Consider the following 14,500-nt stretch of genomic DNA (forward strand, 5'->3'; position numbering starts at 1 on the left):
CCATCAATCAGGCCTTTATGGTAGAGTGGCCCTACGGAAGCCACTCCTCAGTAAAAGGCACATGATAGCCCGCTTGGGAGTTTGCCAGAAGGCACCTAAAGGACTCTCTGGTATGATGAAACCAAGATTGAACTCTTTGGCCTGAATGCCAAGCGCCACGTCTGGAGGAAACCTAGTACCATCCCTACAGTGATGCATGGTGGTGGCAGCATCATGCTGTGGGGATGTTTTTCAGCGGCAGGGACTGGGAGACTAGTCAGGTGTCAAGGGAAAGATGAACGGAGCAAAGTACAGAGAGATCCTTGATGAAAACCTGCTCCAAAGCACTCAGGACTGGGGCAAAGGTTCACCTTCCAACAGGACAACAACCCGAAATACACAGCCAAGACACTACAGGAGTGGCTTTAGGACAAGTCTCTGATTGTCCTTGAGTGGTCCAGCCAGAACTCCAGCCCTCCAGCCAGAGCTTGGACTTGAACCCGATCGAACATCTCTGGAGAGATGTAAAAATAGCTGTGCAGCGACGCTCCCCATCCAACCTGCAGAGAAAAATGGGAGAAACTCCCCAAATACATTTGTGCCAAGCTTGTAGAGTCAAACCCAAGAAGAGTTGAGGCTGTAATCGTTGCCAAAGGTGCTTCAACAAAGTACTGAGTAAAGGGTCTGTGAATACTTATGTAAATGTTATATTTCATTTTTTGTTGTTGTTATATCCTGTTTTTGCTTTGTCATTATGGGGTATTGTGTGTAGATTGATGAAGGGGGAAAAAACTATTGAATAAATGTTAGAATAAAGCTGTAACGTAACTAAATGTGGAAACAGTGAAGGGGTCTGAACACTTTTCAAATGCACTGTATCTTGGTGAATATTATTATGGATATTATTTAATTAATTTAAATGTTTGAATATATGTCCTCTTCTCAGTTCTGGCATATTTGTAAATGTTTGTGAATATGGCCTGTCAATTCACCAGATCTGACACCCAGTGAGTATTTGCTGCCTTGGAAACATTGACATTTATTCTAGAAGTAAATGGTGTACATTTGATTTGCAAGTCAGTGCTTGTAATACATCTTAAAGAAAGATACTTATTAGTAAAATAGGTCTATACAGCATAGGCAGGGATTTACTGGAGGGAAGTTTTCACTACTTGGATGTGTTCATTTTATTTCCATAATGTCATGTTTATTTCAAAACATTCTTTATGATTTATTGGACACTAATGTGGTTATTTTGGTTGTCATTCATAATTTGAATATATAGGCTAAGGTTGAATTTGAGGTGAGCATGATGTGTCTGTCTTGTTGCAGACTGCACACACAGAGCCACCTCTTCCTATACACCAACCAAACCAACAGGCAGACTACGTGCTGCGTCCGGTTTATGAACTCAGTCAGAGTGTCAGTTTACTGTTGAGAGTTAGAAAAGTATAAATACACAGGGTGCAAGTTCGGAATTTGCTAGTGCATCAGCAGTTGTCCAGTTGTTATGCTAGTCACCCAATTAGCAAATGTCAGCTAATTATTTAAAATTGCTAGGTTAGGTAGTCTAGCCAGCTATCTAAATCTTGTAGTAGGCCTATTCATTACCAAATTACCAACCGCCATACAGGGCATGTGCTCAGGGGCCCTAAACCTCCAGGGGGCCCCCATTGCTTTTGTAGTCACTCTCAAACAGATATCATATGAACATGGCATTAATCATGGCAAAATGTGTAGAATTGCAGGAAATTAGCTTCAAAACTTTCTCACCATGGAATAAATGATAGAATCTCGCCTAGGGCCCCCAGAAGGCTAGAGGCGGCACTGCACACACACACACACACACACACACACACACGCACGCACGCACGCACGCACACACACACACACACACACACCAAGAGGCCAGTAGCGGTGGCGCGTTGTCAGTGCAGTATCGCGATTGGGGAGTGTTTGTTATTGGTGGTGACGTATACACCCCCTCAACCCCACTCCCTCCTCTCCGGTTGTGCAGTGTCTCATTTGTGCAATTCTGAAGCTGGTCGTCTGTTCTCAGTGTTTATCTGGACGTCATGGCGGAGGGACGTGGAGAGCTACCGCCTCAGCCGCCACTTCATCTATCTTTACCCCCGGCCAGCAAGCGACCGTGCTTGCGCCCGGCTCCTCGAGGGCCTGGTCCGGGGCCTGGTCCGGGTTTTCCGAACTCTCGGTTTCGCTGCCCGGAATCTCTGTTGGACTGTGCCGCGAAGGCTGTAGCGGAGAAATGGGCCTTTGAGAGGGTGGAGGAGCGCTTCGAGCGGATCCCAGAGCCCGTACAGCGCCGTATAGTCTACTGGTCCTTTCCGAGGAACGAAAGGGAAATATGTATGTATTCGTCGTTTCAGTGCCGCGTCGCAGGCGAAGAGGGTCCGGCGGTGGGCACAGTGGCTCCCGCTGGATCCGGGTCTGTCCCTGGAGGGGTTACCAATACGACGGCCGCCGCCGGGGCAGCTGGCACCGGAGATGGACTGCCTTTCCGCCGAGGCATACGACTTTTGGAGACTGGTTGTGTGGAAAATGTCTTACAAGTCGGTAAGTGGAACAAAAGCAGCACTTTGCCCTTGTCCCTCTTCTCCTCTTAAACAGCTTTTCACATGAATCTGTACCAGCTAACTCGGTCAAGGAAGGGTCGGATGGCTTCTAGGAATTATAAGTTTTTCCATACAAACAAAAGTATTGAAAACCTGGTCTATGTTGATGCAATTTTAGCATACGCCAATATTAATTTGGTTCGGTTCGAATTAAGTGAGCAGAATGATCTACATTCGATTTGCAAATTCAGATGTCTGGCTAGGCTACTCTGTTTCAGTAGAAAGCAGGATATGTTGGTCTGTATCGGTTTAGCTGTTAATAAATTAAAGGGCTGTCAGTTGAGGAGCCTTTATTGTAGCCGTTTGTTAAAATGTGACTGGTTTTAACCTCACGAACTGAGACAAAGTATAATTTCCATAGCCTCAATATAGCACTGACTCGCTTCACATTACGTTGAGTCGATTGAGCCGACCCAGCTATGTGTTGGCAACATTTAGCACTTTTTTCCGTCGTCTAGGGCTACAGTATGGAAGGCTACGCTTTCCGTGCGCCGGACTGGCCGCTGAGGGGATCTAACACACGCGAATAAAATGGATCTCCATTAGTCAGTTTTACATTTTTATTATTTTACAACTCGATTGTGTCTTTTTGATAGATAAAGGGTAGTTTGTGTTAGACAAAGGCGGTTATTGGTTATCTTATTATAATTAAACCAACGTAAGCCGCTTTGATCCAAATCCTATATCTTTTGTTTATTTGCTAGTTGGACAAGACAAAGGACTCGTATCCAATCTAGTATGGACATTTTTTTTGTGCTATGTTAACCAAGCATCGAACGCAAGTTTAGAAGTATTAAAATAGATCCGGATGCCTTAAATTTTACCAAATCATATTAGTGCTGGGAAAATGTGTCTCAGGGTAGCTCCTCTGCTACACAATAGCTTTCCAGTTGAGATTATCAATATCCGTCTCGCATTTCCAATGCGATCACTGCAAAATAGCCACCACTGAGGGTTATTTTCGACCAAGGGACAATTCAGCGGCTCCTCTCTCCAATTGTTTTATTCATGCGTCTGCCTCCATAAAATGTTAGACTTATCAAATCCTCATTATCTAAACCAATGGAGGGTTTGATTAACTTTTGTTTGGGGCTAGGGCGAAGAGCCAGATAAACATGTGGGTTTACAGATCCCGACAACTGGGAACGGAATAGGCCTAGAACACGTTTTTATAGGTTACAGCAAAGACTGGGCTATTGGCCTATGTGGAAATGCTTTGATTTCATATTGTTTCTGTACAATATTACTTGAAAATAATAAAGCACACCATATTCAATTCTAAAAACATTATGATAAATCCCAAAGTTCAGTAAGGCATAAGGAAATATGATAGCATGTAGAAATATAAAATCCACATGAATTATGCAGATATGTGTCTGACGAGAGACAGTCAATTTGTGAACTCAAGTGATTTCGCTATGGAAATGTGTGGCTGAGTATGAAAATACAACCAACATCAGCACAGTGGAGTCTGAGTTGTCCCTTGAAATATAAGCTATAATGTGCCTCAAAAGAGACACTTACCAGTGTTAGCCGTAAATAATGTATTTTTCCTCCGGGTCAATACAGGCCTGTGTTTACCTTTTTATGAGCAAAATGGAAAGCAGGTAAATGTTCACATATGGGTCCCTGAGATTTCTATAAAGTAGAAATGAAATCTTTTTCTGCCATTTTTTTGTGTGCATCTTGTATTTCCAATCCTATATTTGTCTAAAAAAGACTATGGTACATTAACTTTGTTTACACCACCAAGCCTTTCTACAAAGTGCATACATTCCTATGGTATAAACCAGCTACAGATGAGGGTTGCTTGTGCCTTCAAAATATTTAGGATAGTTTTCTACTTGCTCTCTGTGACTGCCAGAACTAACCAGCTCCCTGTATCTTAACCATGCTGTGGGTCTCCTGGCATGTGATTTTTAATTTAGAGGGTTCTGCCTGGTGCTCCAGGCCTGCAAAGCAGATGGGATGTTTACAAACTAACAGCTTATATGAAGCGGTGGAGAAACCCAGGAACATGTCATCTTTGGGAATGCAGCCCGTTTATGTTCTACCTTTTGGTATACTCCGTGAGTCTAGATTCGACGACTGGCACGTCTTCCTTGCTTGTTTGATAGTTCAGACAGAACATTCCACTCCTAGTCATCCAAAACCTTGTTACCTGCCTTGAGACATTTAGCCAACTGTCAGAACAGGACAGGAGCAGGCCTGTTGCTAGCTCTCGCTCTCTCTCTCTCTCTCTCCATTGCCTCATGTCTGGATGGGCCCACCACTTCTTTTCACCAGAATTGTAATTCACATGCTGCAACAGTAAGCCCAAAAGTCCTTAGTCAGCGCTTTTTATTTGTGTCGATGGGGGCAAACTCATCTGCAGTCAGGACAGTTAGCATGCAGTGGCTCATAAATACATTCAGTGTTTGGATTTTTAAAATTAATTAGTATAACTGCGTAATCAGTTGAAAGACAAGAATACCAGTTTGGCCCAGATATATGCCTTTGTCTGGTGTGCTTAACTCTAAAGTCCCGTATTGCATGTGAACTCATCACATTGCACATATTAGCCTGTGCTCATAATCTACTCAGGGCTTTAGTCATAATTAGAATAATCAAAGCTGGTTGTGTGTTTGTGTATAATCCCCCACACATGCCTAGCAGTCTCCTCATCACCAGGCAGAATCTTATAAAGTCCTCAGAGAGGAGGTTCCAGCTTTGAGTCAGGCTTCAGGATTATTGGGTCATGCTTTGTTACCCAGCTGTAGAAAAAGCCCTTGTTCACAGAAGGGGGAGTAGGAGGGTCTGTGTGTGTGGTGGGGGGGATTGTTATAAACATGGTCCTCTCTCTACCTCACCACGTTGTTTCATAAAGCCGTAATAGGTCCCCCTCTTTGAAGCTTCACCGATTTCCACTAGAGACGAAGCCATGCTTATGCTGGATTATGCAATTTAGCTCTTGAGATTCCTGTGACAATGTTTGGGGGGGGGGGTTCAAGTCATGTGGGGCTTCTGCTATGAAGAGAGGGTTTAAGGGTGACAGCCTAGCGGTTAAGACTGTTGGGCCTGTTGGGTTTGAATCCCTGAGCAGACTAGGTGAAAAACAATCTGTATGTGCCCTTGAGCAAGGCACTTAACCCTAATTGCTCCTGTAAGTCGCTCTGGATAAGAGTTTCTGCTAGATGACTAAAGTGTAAGTAAAAGGAAGTGATTGAGCTCAGCCAGGTCCATTCCTAGTCATCGATGATGTACCTCAGCCATGACTCAAACAGGAGTCACCCACTTCTTGGATTTTTGTGTGGCAGGGTGCGGGCTGAGTACGATCATGTCTTTTTGTTTTTCCATCTTGGCATCTCATTTGTAACACCTGTATTGTGGAAGGCATTTTTGTGTGTTTTTGGTGTTTCGTTAGAAATGACACATGGCAAAATAAGTTGTTTATACTAGATGATGCCATGTTAATGCTGTGGGTAGACGGCTGTTTAACTGTCTGTCTCTCTCCTCTCATTCTGTTACATTTGGGCTCTTCTACTTCCCTACTACAAAATGAAAACTACCCATTCGCTAATGACTAACCCATAGTGTCTAGTCTACATTATAAAATGGATATGTATCGTTAGTAAATCTGTGCATCTGCTAATGGACTTTACTTAGGCTATTTGTTTTTGATGCAGACCCCTTCTATTTATTTTCGTGCCCTTACTGTATGTTTTCCCAAACTCAAGTGAGTTTGGAGCTTGTTTCTTGGCTCGATTTTCTTGGCTCGATTTGAGGCAGATATTAATTTGTTGCTCCTCATGTCACTACTCATAGTTAGCCTTATCCAGCTAATTTTCAAATGTTGCTATGGAACAGCCAAACAACAGAAGTGATGGATTCGACTTCCACTTTACTTCCCTACTGCAGCCCGCCGGTGGCAAACTTGCCTCAAGATGCTGGAGTAAATTATTAGGAGTCAATTTATAGAGCATAAAAGTAAAGTAAACATGTATAAGTGTAACGATAGGCTATGTAGCCTATAGTTTAACTATAAAACCTTTGTGAGTATTAACACTAGAGGAGAGTTTGTTGTTCTACAGTCCTACTCCTGTCAATCAACCAGTGGTGTAAAGTACTTAAGTAAAAAATACTTGAAAGTACTACTTATATAGGCCATCCAATGTATTCGGTGCATGTGACAAATAAAATGTGATTTGATTTAAGTTGTTTTTGGGGGCGTATCTGTGCTTTACTTGACTATTTATATTTTTGATAACGTTTACTTTTACTTCACCACATCCCTAAAAAATTATGTACTTTTTACTCCATACATTTTCCCTGACACCCAAAAGTACTCATTACATTTTGGATGCTTAGCAGGACAGGAAAATTGTCTAATTTACACACTTATCATGCATGATAACATCCCAGGTCATCCCTACTGCCTCTGATCTGGCGGACTCACTTAACACATGCTTTGTAAATTATGTCTGACTGTTGGAGCGTGCCCCTGGCTATCCGTAAAAATAATAATTATAATTATGCCGTCTGGTTTGCTTTATATAAGGAATTTGAAATTATTTACACGTACTTTTGATACTTAAGTATATTTAAAACCAAATACTTTTAGATTTTTACTCGAGTAGTATTTTACTGGGTGCCTCACTTCTACTTGAGTCATTTTCTATCATGGTATCTTTACTTTTACTCAAGTATACTTTTTCCACCATTGCAATCATCTGATCAACATATCCTACTGCATGCTGCCTATTAATAAAGTGGTAACAAGTCCATTCAGTGTGTGTTTTTTGTCATATTGACAACTGATAATAATAGGCTACTTCAATGTACATGTGTAGGCCAAATGAAAAATAATATAGCACATATTTTACAGCATGTCAATATTGCCTCGTTGCTCAAATGGTTTGCGAGTGATTTCCATTTTTCTAATGGTTGTCAAGTCCTTTGGGTCTTGTTTTACTGTGCTCATCTCTCTGTCTGTCCTGTGCAACTGTTTGCAAATGGCAATGCATCAGTAAAACAATGTTATCATAACTGGCCAAAAGTGATCACACCAATGCACTTTCTCTCTTAAACTTTCCCTGACAGTTAATTTTCTGTAGGCCTGTTTTACATTCTGCTCCACTATCAGGGCCGGCCCCAGGGGGCCTGGCCCGCCCTACCGGACCCCCTTGCCCGTCCAAATAAATATAGAAATATTTATTATTTATTTGACCGAGACGCATGCCGACAAAGATTCTCAGATTTAAGCATCCAAGTGAGCGAAACAGTGCCCCTCTGTCTCAGTATGTGTAGACCACAGGAGGTTGGTGGCACCTGAATTGGTTAGGACAGGGTTGTGGTAATGGCTGGATTGGTATAAGTGGAATGGTATCAAACACAATAAACATGGTTTCCATGTGTTTGATGCCATTCCATTCCTTCCGCTCCAACCATTATGAGCTGCCCTCCCTTTCTCAGCCTCCACTGGTGTAGACCATGTATTGTATCTGATGCTGTCTGGGCAAAAAGAGTATGGCATGTCATACCTTTTCTGGCCAGACAGCATCAGATACATGGGCCACTTATAGTAAGACAAAGGGGTGCTGTTTTGCTCTCCAGTTTCAGCTGAGAGGAAGAAATGAAGCGAGAGAACCCACTTTTGCCAAAATCTGCTCTGAACAAGCACAATGCGTTTCTAATATGCAGACCTAACCTTGTCGCCTGCATTCTCGACTTTGGACCAACGACTCACGTTGTTAGGGAGGAGACATGATCACCTTATCATTGTATACAGATCTCTGGTTTCAGACACTTGCAAAGTAAAAAGGAACGTTGGCTGGTGAACAATGCACTGTTCGGATGCCGGCTTCCCCTATAGTGTATTGATGTTTTGCCAAAATGTATATAATAATTACTTACTAAAATCCTTCAAAATACTTTACCAGAGAGTTTGAATTGGCCACAGAGGACCATTTAGCTTATTTAAAAAAATGTGGATTGTTTCAAATCACAACTGCATATGCCTATTTGTCAAGCCAGCTTTATGGTCAACGCACGTGGTAATAGGCCTAGTTGATTATTGAGTTGCATCTGTCAGGAAAAAGCATCTCAAATGTGTGAAGATAATGTATGTGGAGTATAATTTGAAATGTTAAATTCATGCACGTGCATGCGTGGTCCTGTGGAAAAAAACGGGCCTGCTTATAGAAATCAACTCTCCCAACTGATTTTGTTCTGGCTCTGTCCACTATTGATTAGCCCTAGGCCTACATTTTTAGATGAGAAAATGATTATTTCTACCTGGGCTACAAAAACACAGTGCAATGAGAAATGTATTATTGTTAACAAGTGAGTACACAATTATTGTCTATAGGCTGTAAACTGCTAGCCTGGCTGACTCGCAACCCACGTGACCACAGCGAGGCGGTTGTTAGCAAGACTAGTAAACTGCAGTGATCTAGGCTAATTTAAATAACCGCTCAAACATCCTGTTTTGTTTCATGCCGAAATAACTGCATAGACTACAGCCTAGGCCTGATTCTACAACTATTTGGATCAGTTTGGGTCTATTCTCGATAGTTTAGAAGGTCCTGAATGGTACATTAGCAGCCCACTCATGGTGTATTTAGTCAGGATGTAGCCTTTCAGTGTTTAGATAGGCAGCCTACTATAGGCTTCTCCTTTCCAACTCCCCGCCCCTCGTTAATGCTGTAGCCTATTTTACATTCCGCAAGCAAGAGTGCATTTGTCCTCCAATAGGTTCTCGGTGAATAAAATATGTGGAAATAAGTGTCCAACCAGCTTTTGTACTCTATTTTTTCCTGGGACTGCACACGATTTAAGAGGAATAGCCTAGGCGGCGGAGAGGCCAGTTGTGTAATTGCGCAACAGAACAATGACGACAGACAGACTCGAGACGTATAGCGTAACTGGCTGACTACGCCGCTCGCGTTGTGAGCGTTGCAAAATAAATTTAAGAAATCTATGTTATTCAATTATTGCACCCACACTGCTCGCGTGAGCCGACGAGCGTCTGTGTTGCCAAGGGCTAAAATAGAAATCAGTTCTATTTCTGACACAGTTCATGCTGCAAGTCCTGTCTCTCCCATCTCCTCATTGGTTTATGGTATAACCAATGAGGAGATGGCACGTGGGTGACTGAAAGACGAACAAGGTTGAACAAAGTTGACAATTGCAATATAAAGTCAGGAGAAGAAAAAGCCTGGAAGGAAGAGAGATGACTAGAAACGATTCAGTTGACCGTTTTATGTGTGTATTAATTGGCGGAGTAGAGGACCGTGTGCATTTCAGGTAAAATAACAACTCAATGTTTATATCCCAGGACAAATTAGCTAGCATCAGCAAGCTAGCTAAATAGGACAAATTAGCTAGCAAGTGCAAGCTAACTAGCTAAATTGCCATAAATGTTTAATGTTTTTCGACCTGTCCCCAAATGAATATAATTGGTTCAGAGTTTGTTTTGATATTTTAACCTGTGTGTTGTGATCACGTTTGGTGTGGGGGGACAAAATATATTTATGCACGATGGTGCACGCGCACAGCCGGTTTGGGTTCCATGTAAGTTAGAAGCGTATGCCCATTAACCCATCCATTTATAAAGAGAATATATCGTGTTAATTTACACTGTGGGGGAAAAAAGTGATCAGATAGGCTACCTATGATTTCGTTATGTCAGCTCCAGTCCCCGGACACGCAGCTCAAAAAGCTACTGTATTGATTCTGTTTTTTAGGGACAATAAATGTATCCTACCTAGGCTACAACAACACAATGCAATGCAGAATGTTATTGTTTTCAAGGGAGTACAAAACTCTAGTCTGTAAACCACAGGGAATAGCCTATGTCATTTGAATAACTGCTCATAAGCCCGGTGTTTTGAATGCATATTAATTTAGAAATAACTGCATCAGGGCTTCCGGTGACGTAACGTAGGAAATGGCTGCCTAGTTTTTCGTACTGCACATCGGTCTGTATTTCCCCCCCTAAATTTGACAATTTACTCTGAGCATTAGGCAAAAGGGGAAAATAGGAAAAGGTTGCGGAGCTACAACAACAGCCCGTAACAAGACAGTAGAAGATATAATCGTCGATGAACCCGAAATAGCTAATGCTAGCGCAATTTTTTTTACTTATTTTCCACCATAATTTGCAAATAAATTCATAAAAAAATCCTACAATGTGATTTTTCTGGATTTTTCCCCTCATTTTGTCTGTCATAGTTGAAGTGTACCTATGATGAAAATTACAGGCCTCATCTTTTTAAGTGAGAGAACTTGCACAATTGGTGGCTGACTAAATACTTTTTTGCCCCACTGTATATTAGCTAAGGATTAATGACACATTGACAACGGGGCGACAGAAGGGAATATCAAGGGGAGTATTCATGATATGCAAGCATGACCAATATAGTTTTCACTTGTAATTAACCGATGTGTATAAGCGACAAAATAGGCGCCCTTATTATTTTCGGTTCCACCAGGTCTTGTTTGTGACTACGTCACGCATTTTCATATCTGAGCGAGGGGCCCGTTCTGCGGACAGGCTCATCCCCTCAAACCCCAGAGGCAAGAGACAGTCCTCTGACATGGGAGTCCTAAAACCAAAGTATTTTCCTACTTTGGTTTACTTTATTATCGTTCTTGATTTGTCGTTCATTTTTAGGCTCATGATAAGCAGGCAGATATGGTGCACAGTTTTTTTTATTTATATCGATGCATCATGGGGAATTTAATGTCATAAGTCTCAATGTAAACGGACTGGGGAGTGACATCAAGAGAAGTAAGGTCATAAGTCTCAATGTAAACGGACTGGGGAGTGCCATCAAGAGAAGTAATGGTCTTCTACGGGAATGTGTTTGATTTAATTGCCACAGAAACCACTGGCACTCTTATCTGTGGAGGGGACTTTAACGCAATTCTAAACTCAAAACTGGACAGCACAAACCAAAATAGGAAAATGAGCCTAGTTGCCAAAAAGATCAATAGGATACTGCAGGATCTAGGACTGCTCGATGTATGGCGTGACACACACAAGACCAATAAGTAATATACTTTTTACTCAGCCCGCCACACTGAATACTCCAGGTTAGACTACTTTTTTATGTACAGTGCAGATAGACACAGGCTTAAGGATTGTAGGATCGGGCAGAGCGACTTATCAGATCATAATGGAGTTTACTTAACTTTTCACCTTGATAGCAAACCAAGAAATACTATATTGAGACTTAATACAAGCATGCTGAATGATCCAGCATTCAAGGAATCAATAAAGACAGAATTTAACATCTATCTGGAGAATAATGATAATGGGAAAGTATCTCCTGCTATATTGTGGGATGCAGCTAATGTGGTTATTAGAGGGAAGATCATAGCCACATCATCTCTCAAGAAAAAGATTAAAGCACATAAACTGCTGAATGCTGAAATTACAGGAAACCCTAAGAAACTTAGAACGATCTCATAGTCAATACAAAGACCCTCTTATATTACGAGAGATTCAAAAGGTAAAACAGGAAATTACCCAGATTTATAGAGAAGAATTAGAGAAAAAGCTTAGGTTCCTGAAACAACGATATTATGAAGCAAGCTCAAAGGAAACCAAATTACTAGCATGGAGACTCACGAAATAACAAGCACAGAATACCATTTTCAAAATTAAAGACCCCAAAACAAAAAAGATCACATGCAAATGAGATGAAATACAGAATGCATTTGAATCATATTACACAAATCTGTACAAGCAACCAGAGAAGGCAGATGCACAGACAATAGAGCACTTTTTGAACTTACTTGATCTCCCGTCAATTGGGACAGAGCAAAATGATAGACTAACTTTAGAAATATCCACAGAAGAAATTAATAAAGCAAAATCTCAACAAAAAGTCAACAAGTCTCCAGCCACTGATGGCTTCCCTTCAGAATGGTTCAAGACCTTCAGAGAACAATTAGCACCTCTACTTAAGGCCTGTTTTAACTGGACTCTGAAGGAGGGGGGTCTCCCACCGTCTTGGAGAGAGGCCATCATATCTGTAATCCCAAAAGAGGGTAAAGATGAGAAAGAATGCAGTTCATATAGACTTATCGCAATTCTTAACACAGATTATAAACTATATGCATCAATAATAGCCAAATGAATGGAGAACATAATCCCAGAATTGATTGACGGAGATCAAACTGGTTTCATACAAAATAGGCAGACACAGGACAATATAAGGAGAACACTACATGTCATGGACCACATTACTCAGAATAAGACAAGTGCAATATTAATCAGCCTAGATGCAGAAAAATAATTTGTTTCAGTGGGATGGGATTACCTATTCCAAGTTATGGAAAGATTTGGTTTCAACAAAGAAGTGATACAGTGCATCAAAACACTGTATTCATGTCCGACCGCTAGAATAAAGATAAATGGAAATTTGACACGAACGATAAAATTAGAGTGAGGGGCAAGACAAGGCTGTAATCTTTCACCCACGCTCTTCTCCTTGTACCTCGAACCATTAGCACAGGCAATAAGACAGGACCCAACCTTAGAGGGAATAATAAGAGACAGTGAACATAAGATATGTATGTATGCTGATGACGTTCTGTTATTCCTTAAAGACCCAGGCTCAAGTGTACCTAGATTGATGGATGTTTAACAAACATTTGGAACATATTCATGTGCTTAACGTACACAAGACCCAGGCCCTAGTATATAATTATACCCCACAGGAAGAGCTGAAGAGTAGGTATAACTTCACCTGGACCTCTTCATCCATTAAATATCTTGGAGTGTATCTACCAGAAGATACACCCACACTTTATTGCCTGAATTACGATCACATTAACAAGAAAATATATGATGACCTAGACAGGTGGAATTCACTTCCCTTAGATCTTAGTGGTAGAATTGAAACCATCAAAATGAACATCCTGCCAAGGTTACTGTATTTGTTCCAATCACTGCCCATAGAAATCCCACCTAAACAGTTTAGGGAATGGGATAAATGGATATCAATGTTTATCTGGAACAGTAAAAGACCAATAACTAGATATACAACATTACAGTTACCAAAAAACTGTGGGGGTATGGCCTTACCAAACCTAAAATATTATTATGTGTCAGCCCAATTGAGACCTCTGGTGTGTTGGTGCAATTCAGAATACGAATCCAAATGGAAGACTACTTTGACAGAGATACCCATACAGTCAGTTTTGGGAAATGAGGACGTGGTAAAATAAATATACAATAGACAAAATCAGTGGATTAATTTCTCTCTGAAGACATGGTTTAGGGTAGATAAACAAAATAATTTAGAGAGCTCAAACTGCTGAGTTGGCCCGCATACGACCCCAGCTTCATCCCTGCAACTCAGGACAGCAGGTTTAAACAATGGACGCAGAAAGGCATCACATCATTCAGTACAATTATAAGGAATGGGATAACTTCCAGAAAACATGGCTTGGATAAACAAGATTTTTACAGATGGAGAGAATGCGGTCTTTTGCACTTGACACTATTTCTTAAAAAAAAAAAAAAAAATTTTTTACCCCCTTTTTCTCCCCAATTTCGTGGTATCCAATTGTTGTAGTAGCTACTATCTTGTCTCATTTCTACAACTCCCGTACGGGCTCGGGAGAGACGAAGGCTGAATGTCATGCGTCCTCCGATACACAACCCAACCAGCCGTACTGCTTCTTAACACAGCGCGCATCCAACCCGGAAGCCAGCCGCACCAATGTGTCGGAGGCTACACCATGCACCTGGCACCCTTGGCTATCGCGCACTGCGCCCGGGCCGCCACAGGAGTCGCTGGTGCGCGATGAGACAAGGAGATCCCTACCGACCAATCCCTCCCTAACCCGGACGACGCTAGGCCAATTGTGCGTCGCCCCACGGACCTCCCGGTCGC

The 14,500-nt window shown here is 41.7% G+C and overlaps 1 protein-coding gene across 3 annotated transcripts in view; it reads left to right on the plus strand.

Moving 5' to 3' along the window:
- The first annotated feature begins 1,975 nt into the window (after positions 1-1,975).
- Positions 1,976-14,500, plus strand: part of zswim5 (zinc finger, SWIM-type containing 5) — a 65,046-nt gene continuing 52,521 nt past the window's right edge. The window contains exon 1 of one of the 3 annotated variants that reach the window (XM_021613289.2): positions 1,976-2,553. In XM_021613289.2, coding sequence (XP_021468964.2) covers positions 2,055-2,553 — 499 coding nt within the window. In that variant the 5' untranslated portion in view covers positions 1,976-2,054. The remainder of the gene's footprint in view (positions 2,554-14,500) is intronic. The other 2 variants (XM_021613287.2, XM_021613288.2) reach the window with 2 other exon arrangements.

This window comes from Oncorhynchus mykiss, chromosome 8 (genome assembly GCF_013265735.2).
Source record: "Oncorhynchus mykiss isolate Arlee chromosome 8, USDA_OmykA_1.1, whole genome shotgun sequence".
NCBI lineage: Eukaryota > Metazoa > Chordata > Actinopteri > Salmoniformes > Salmonidae > Oncorhynchus > Oncorhynchus mykiss.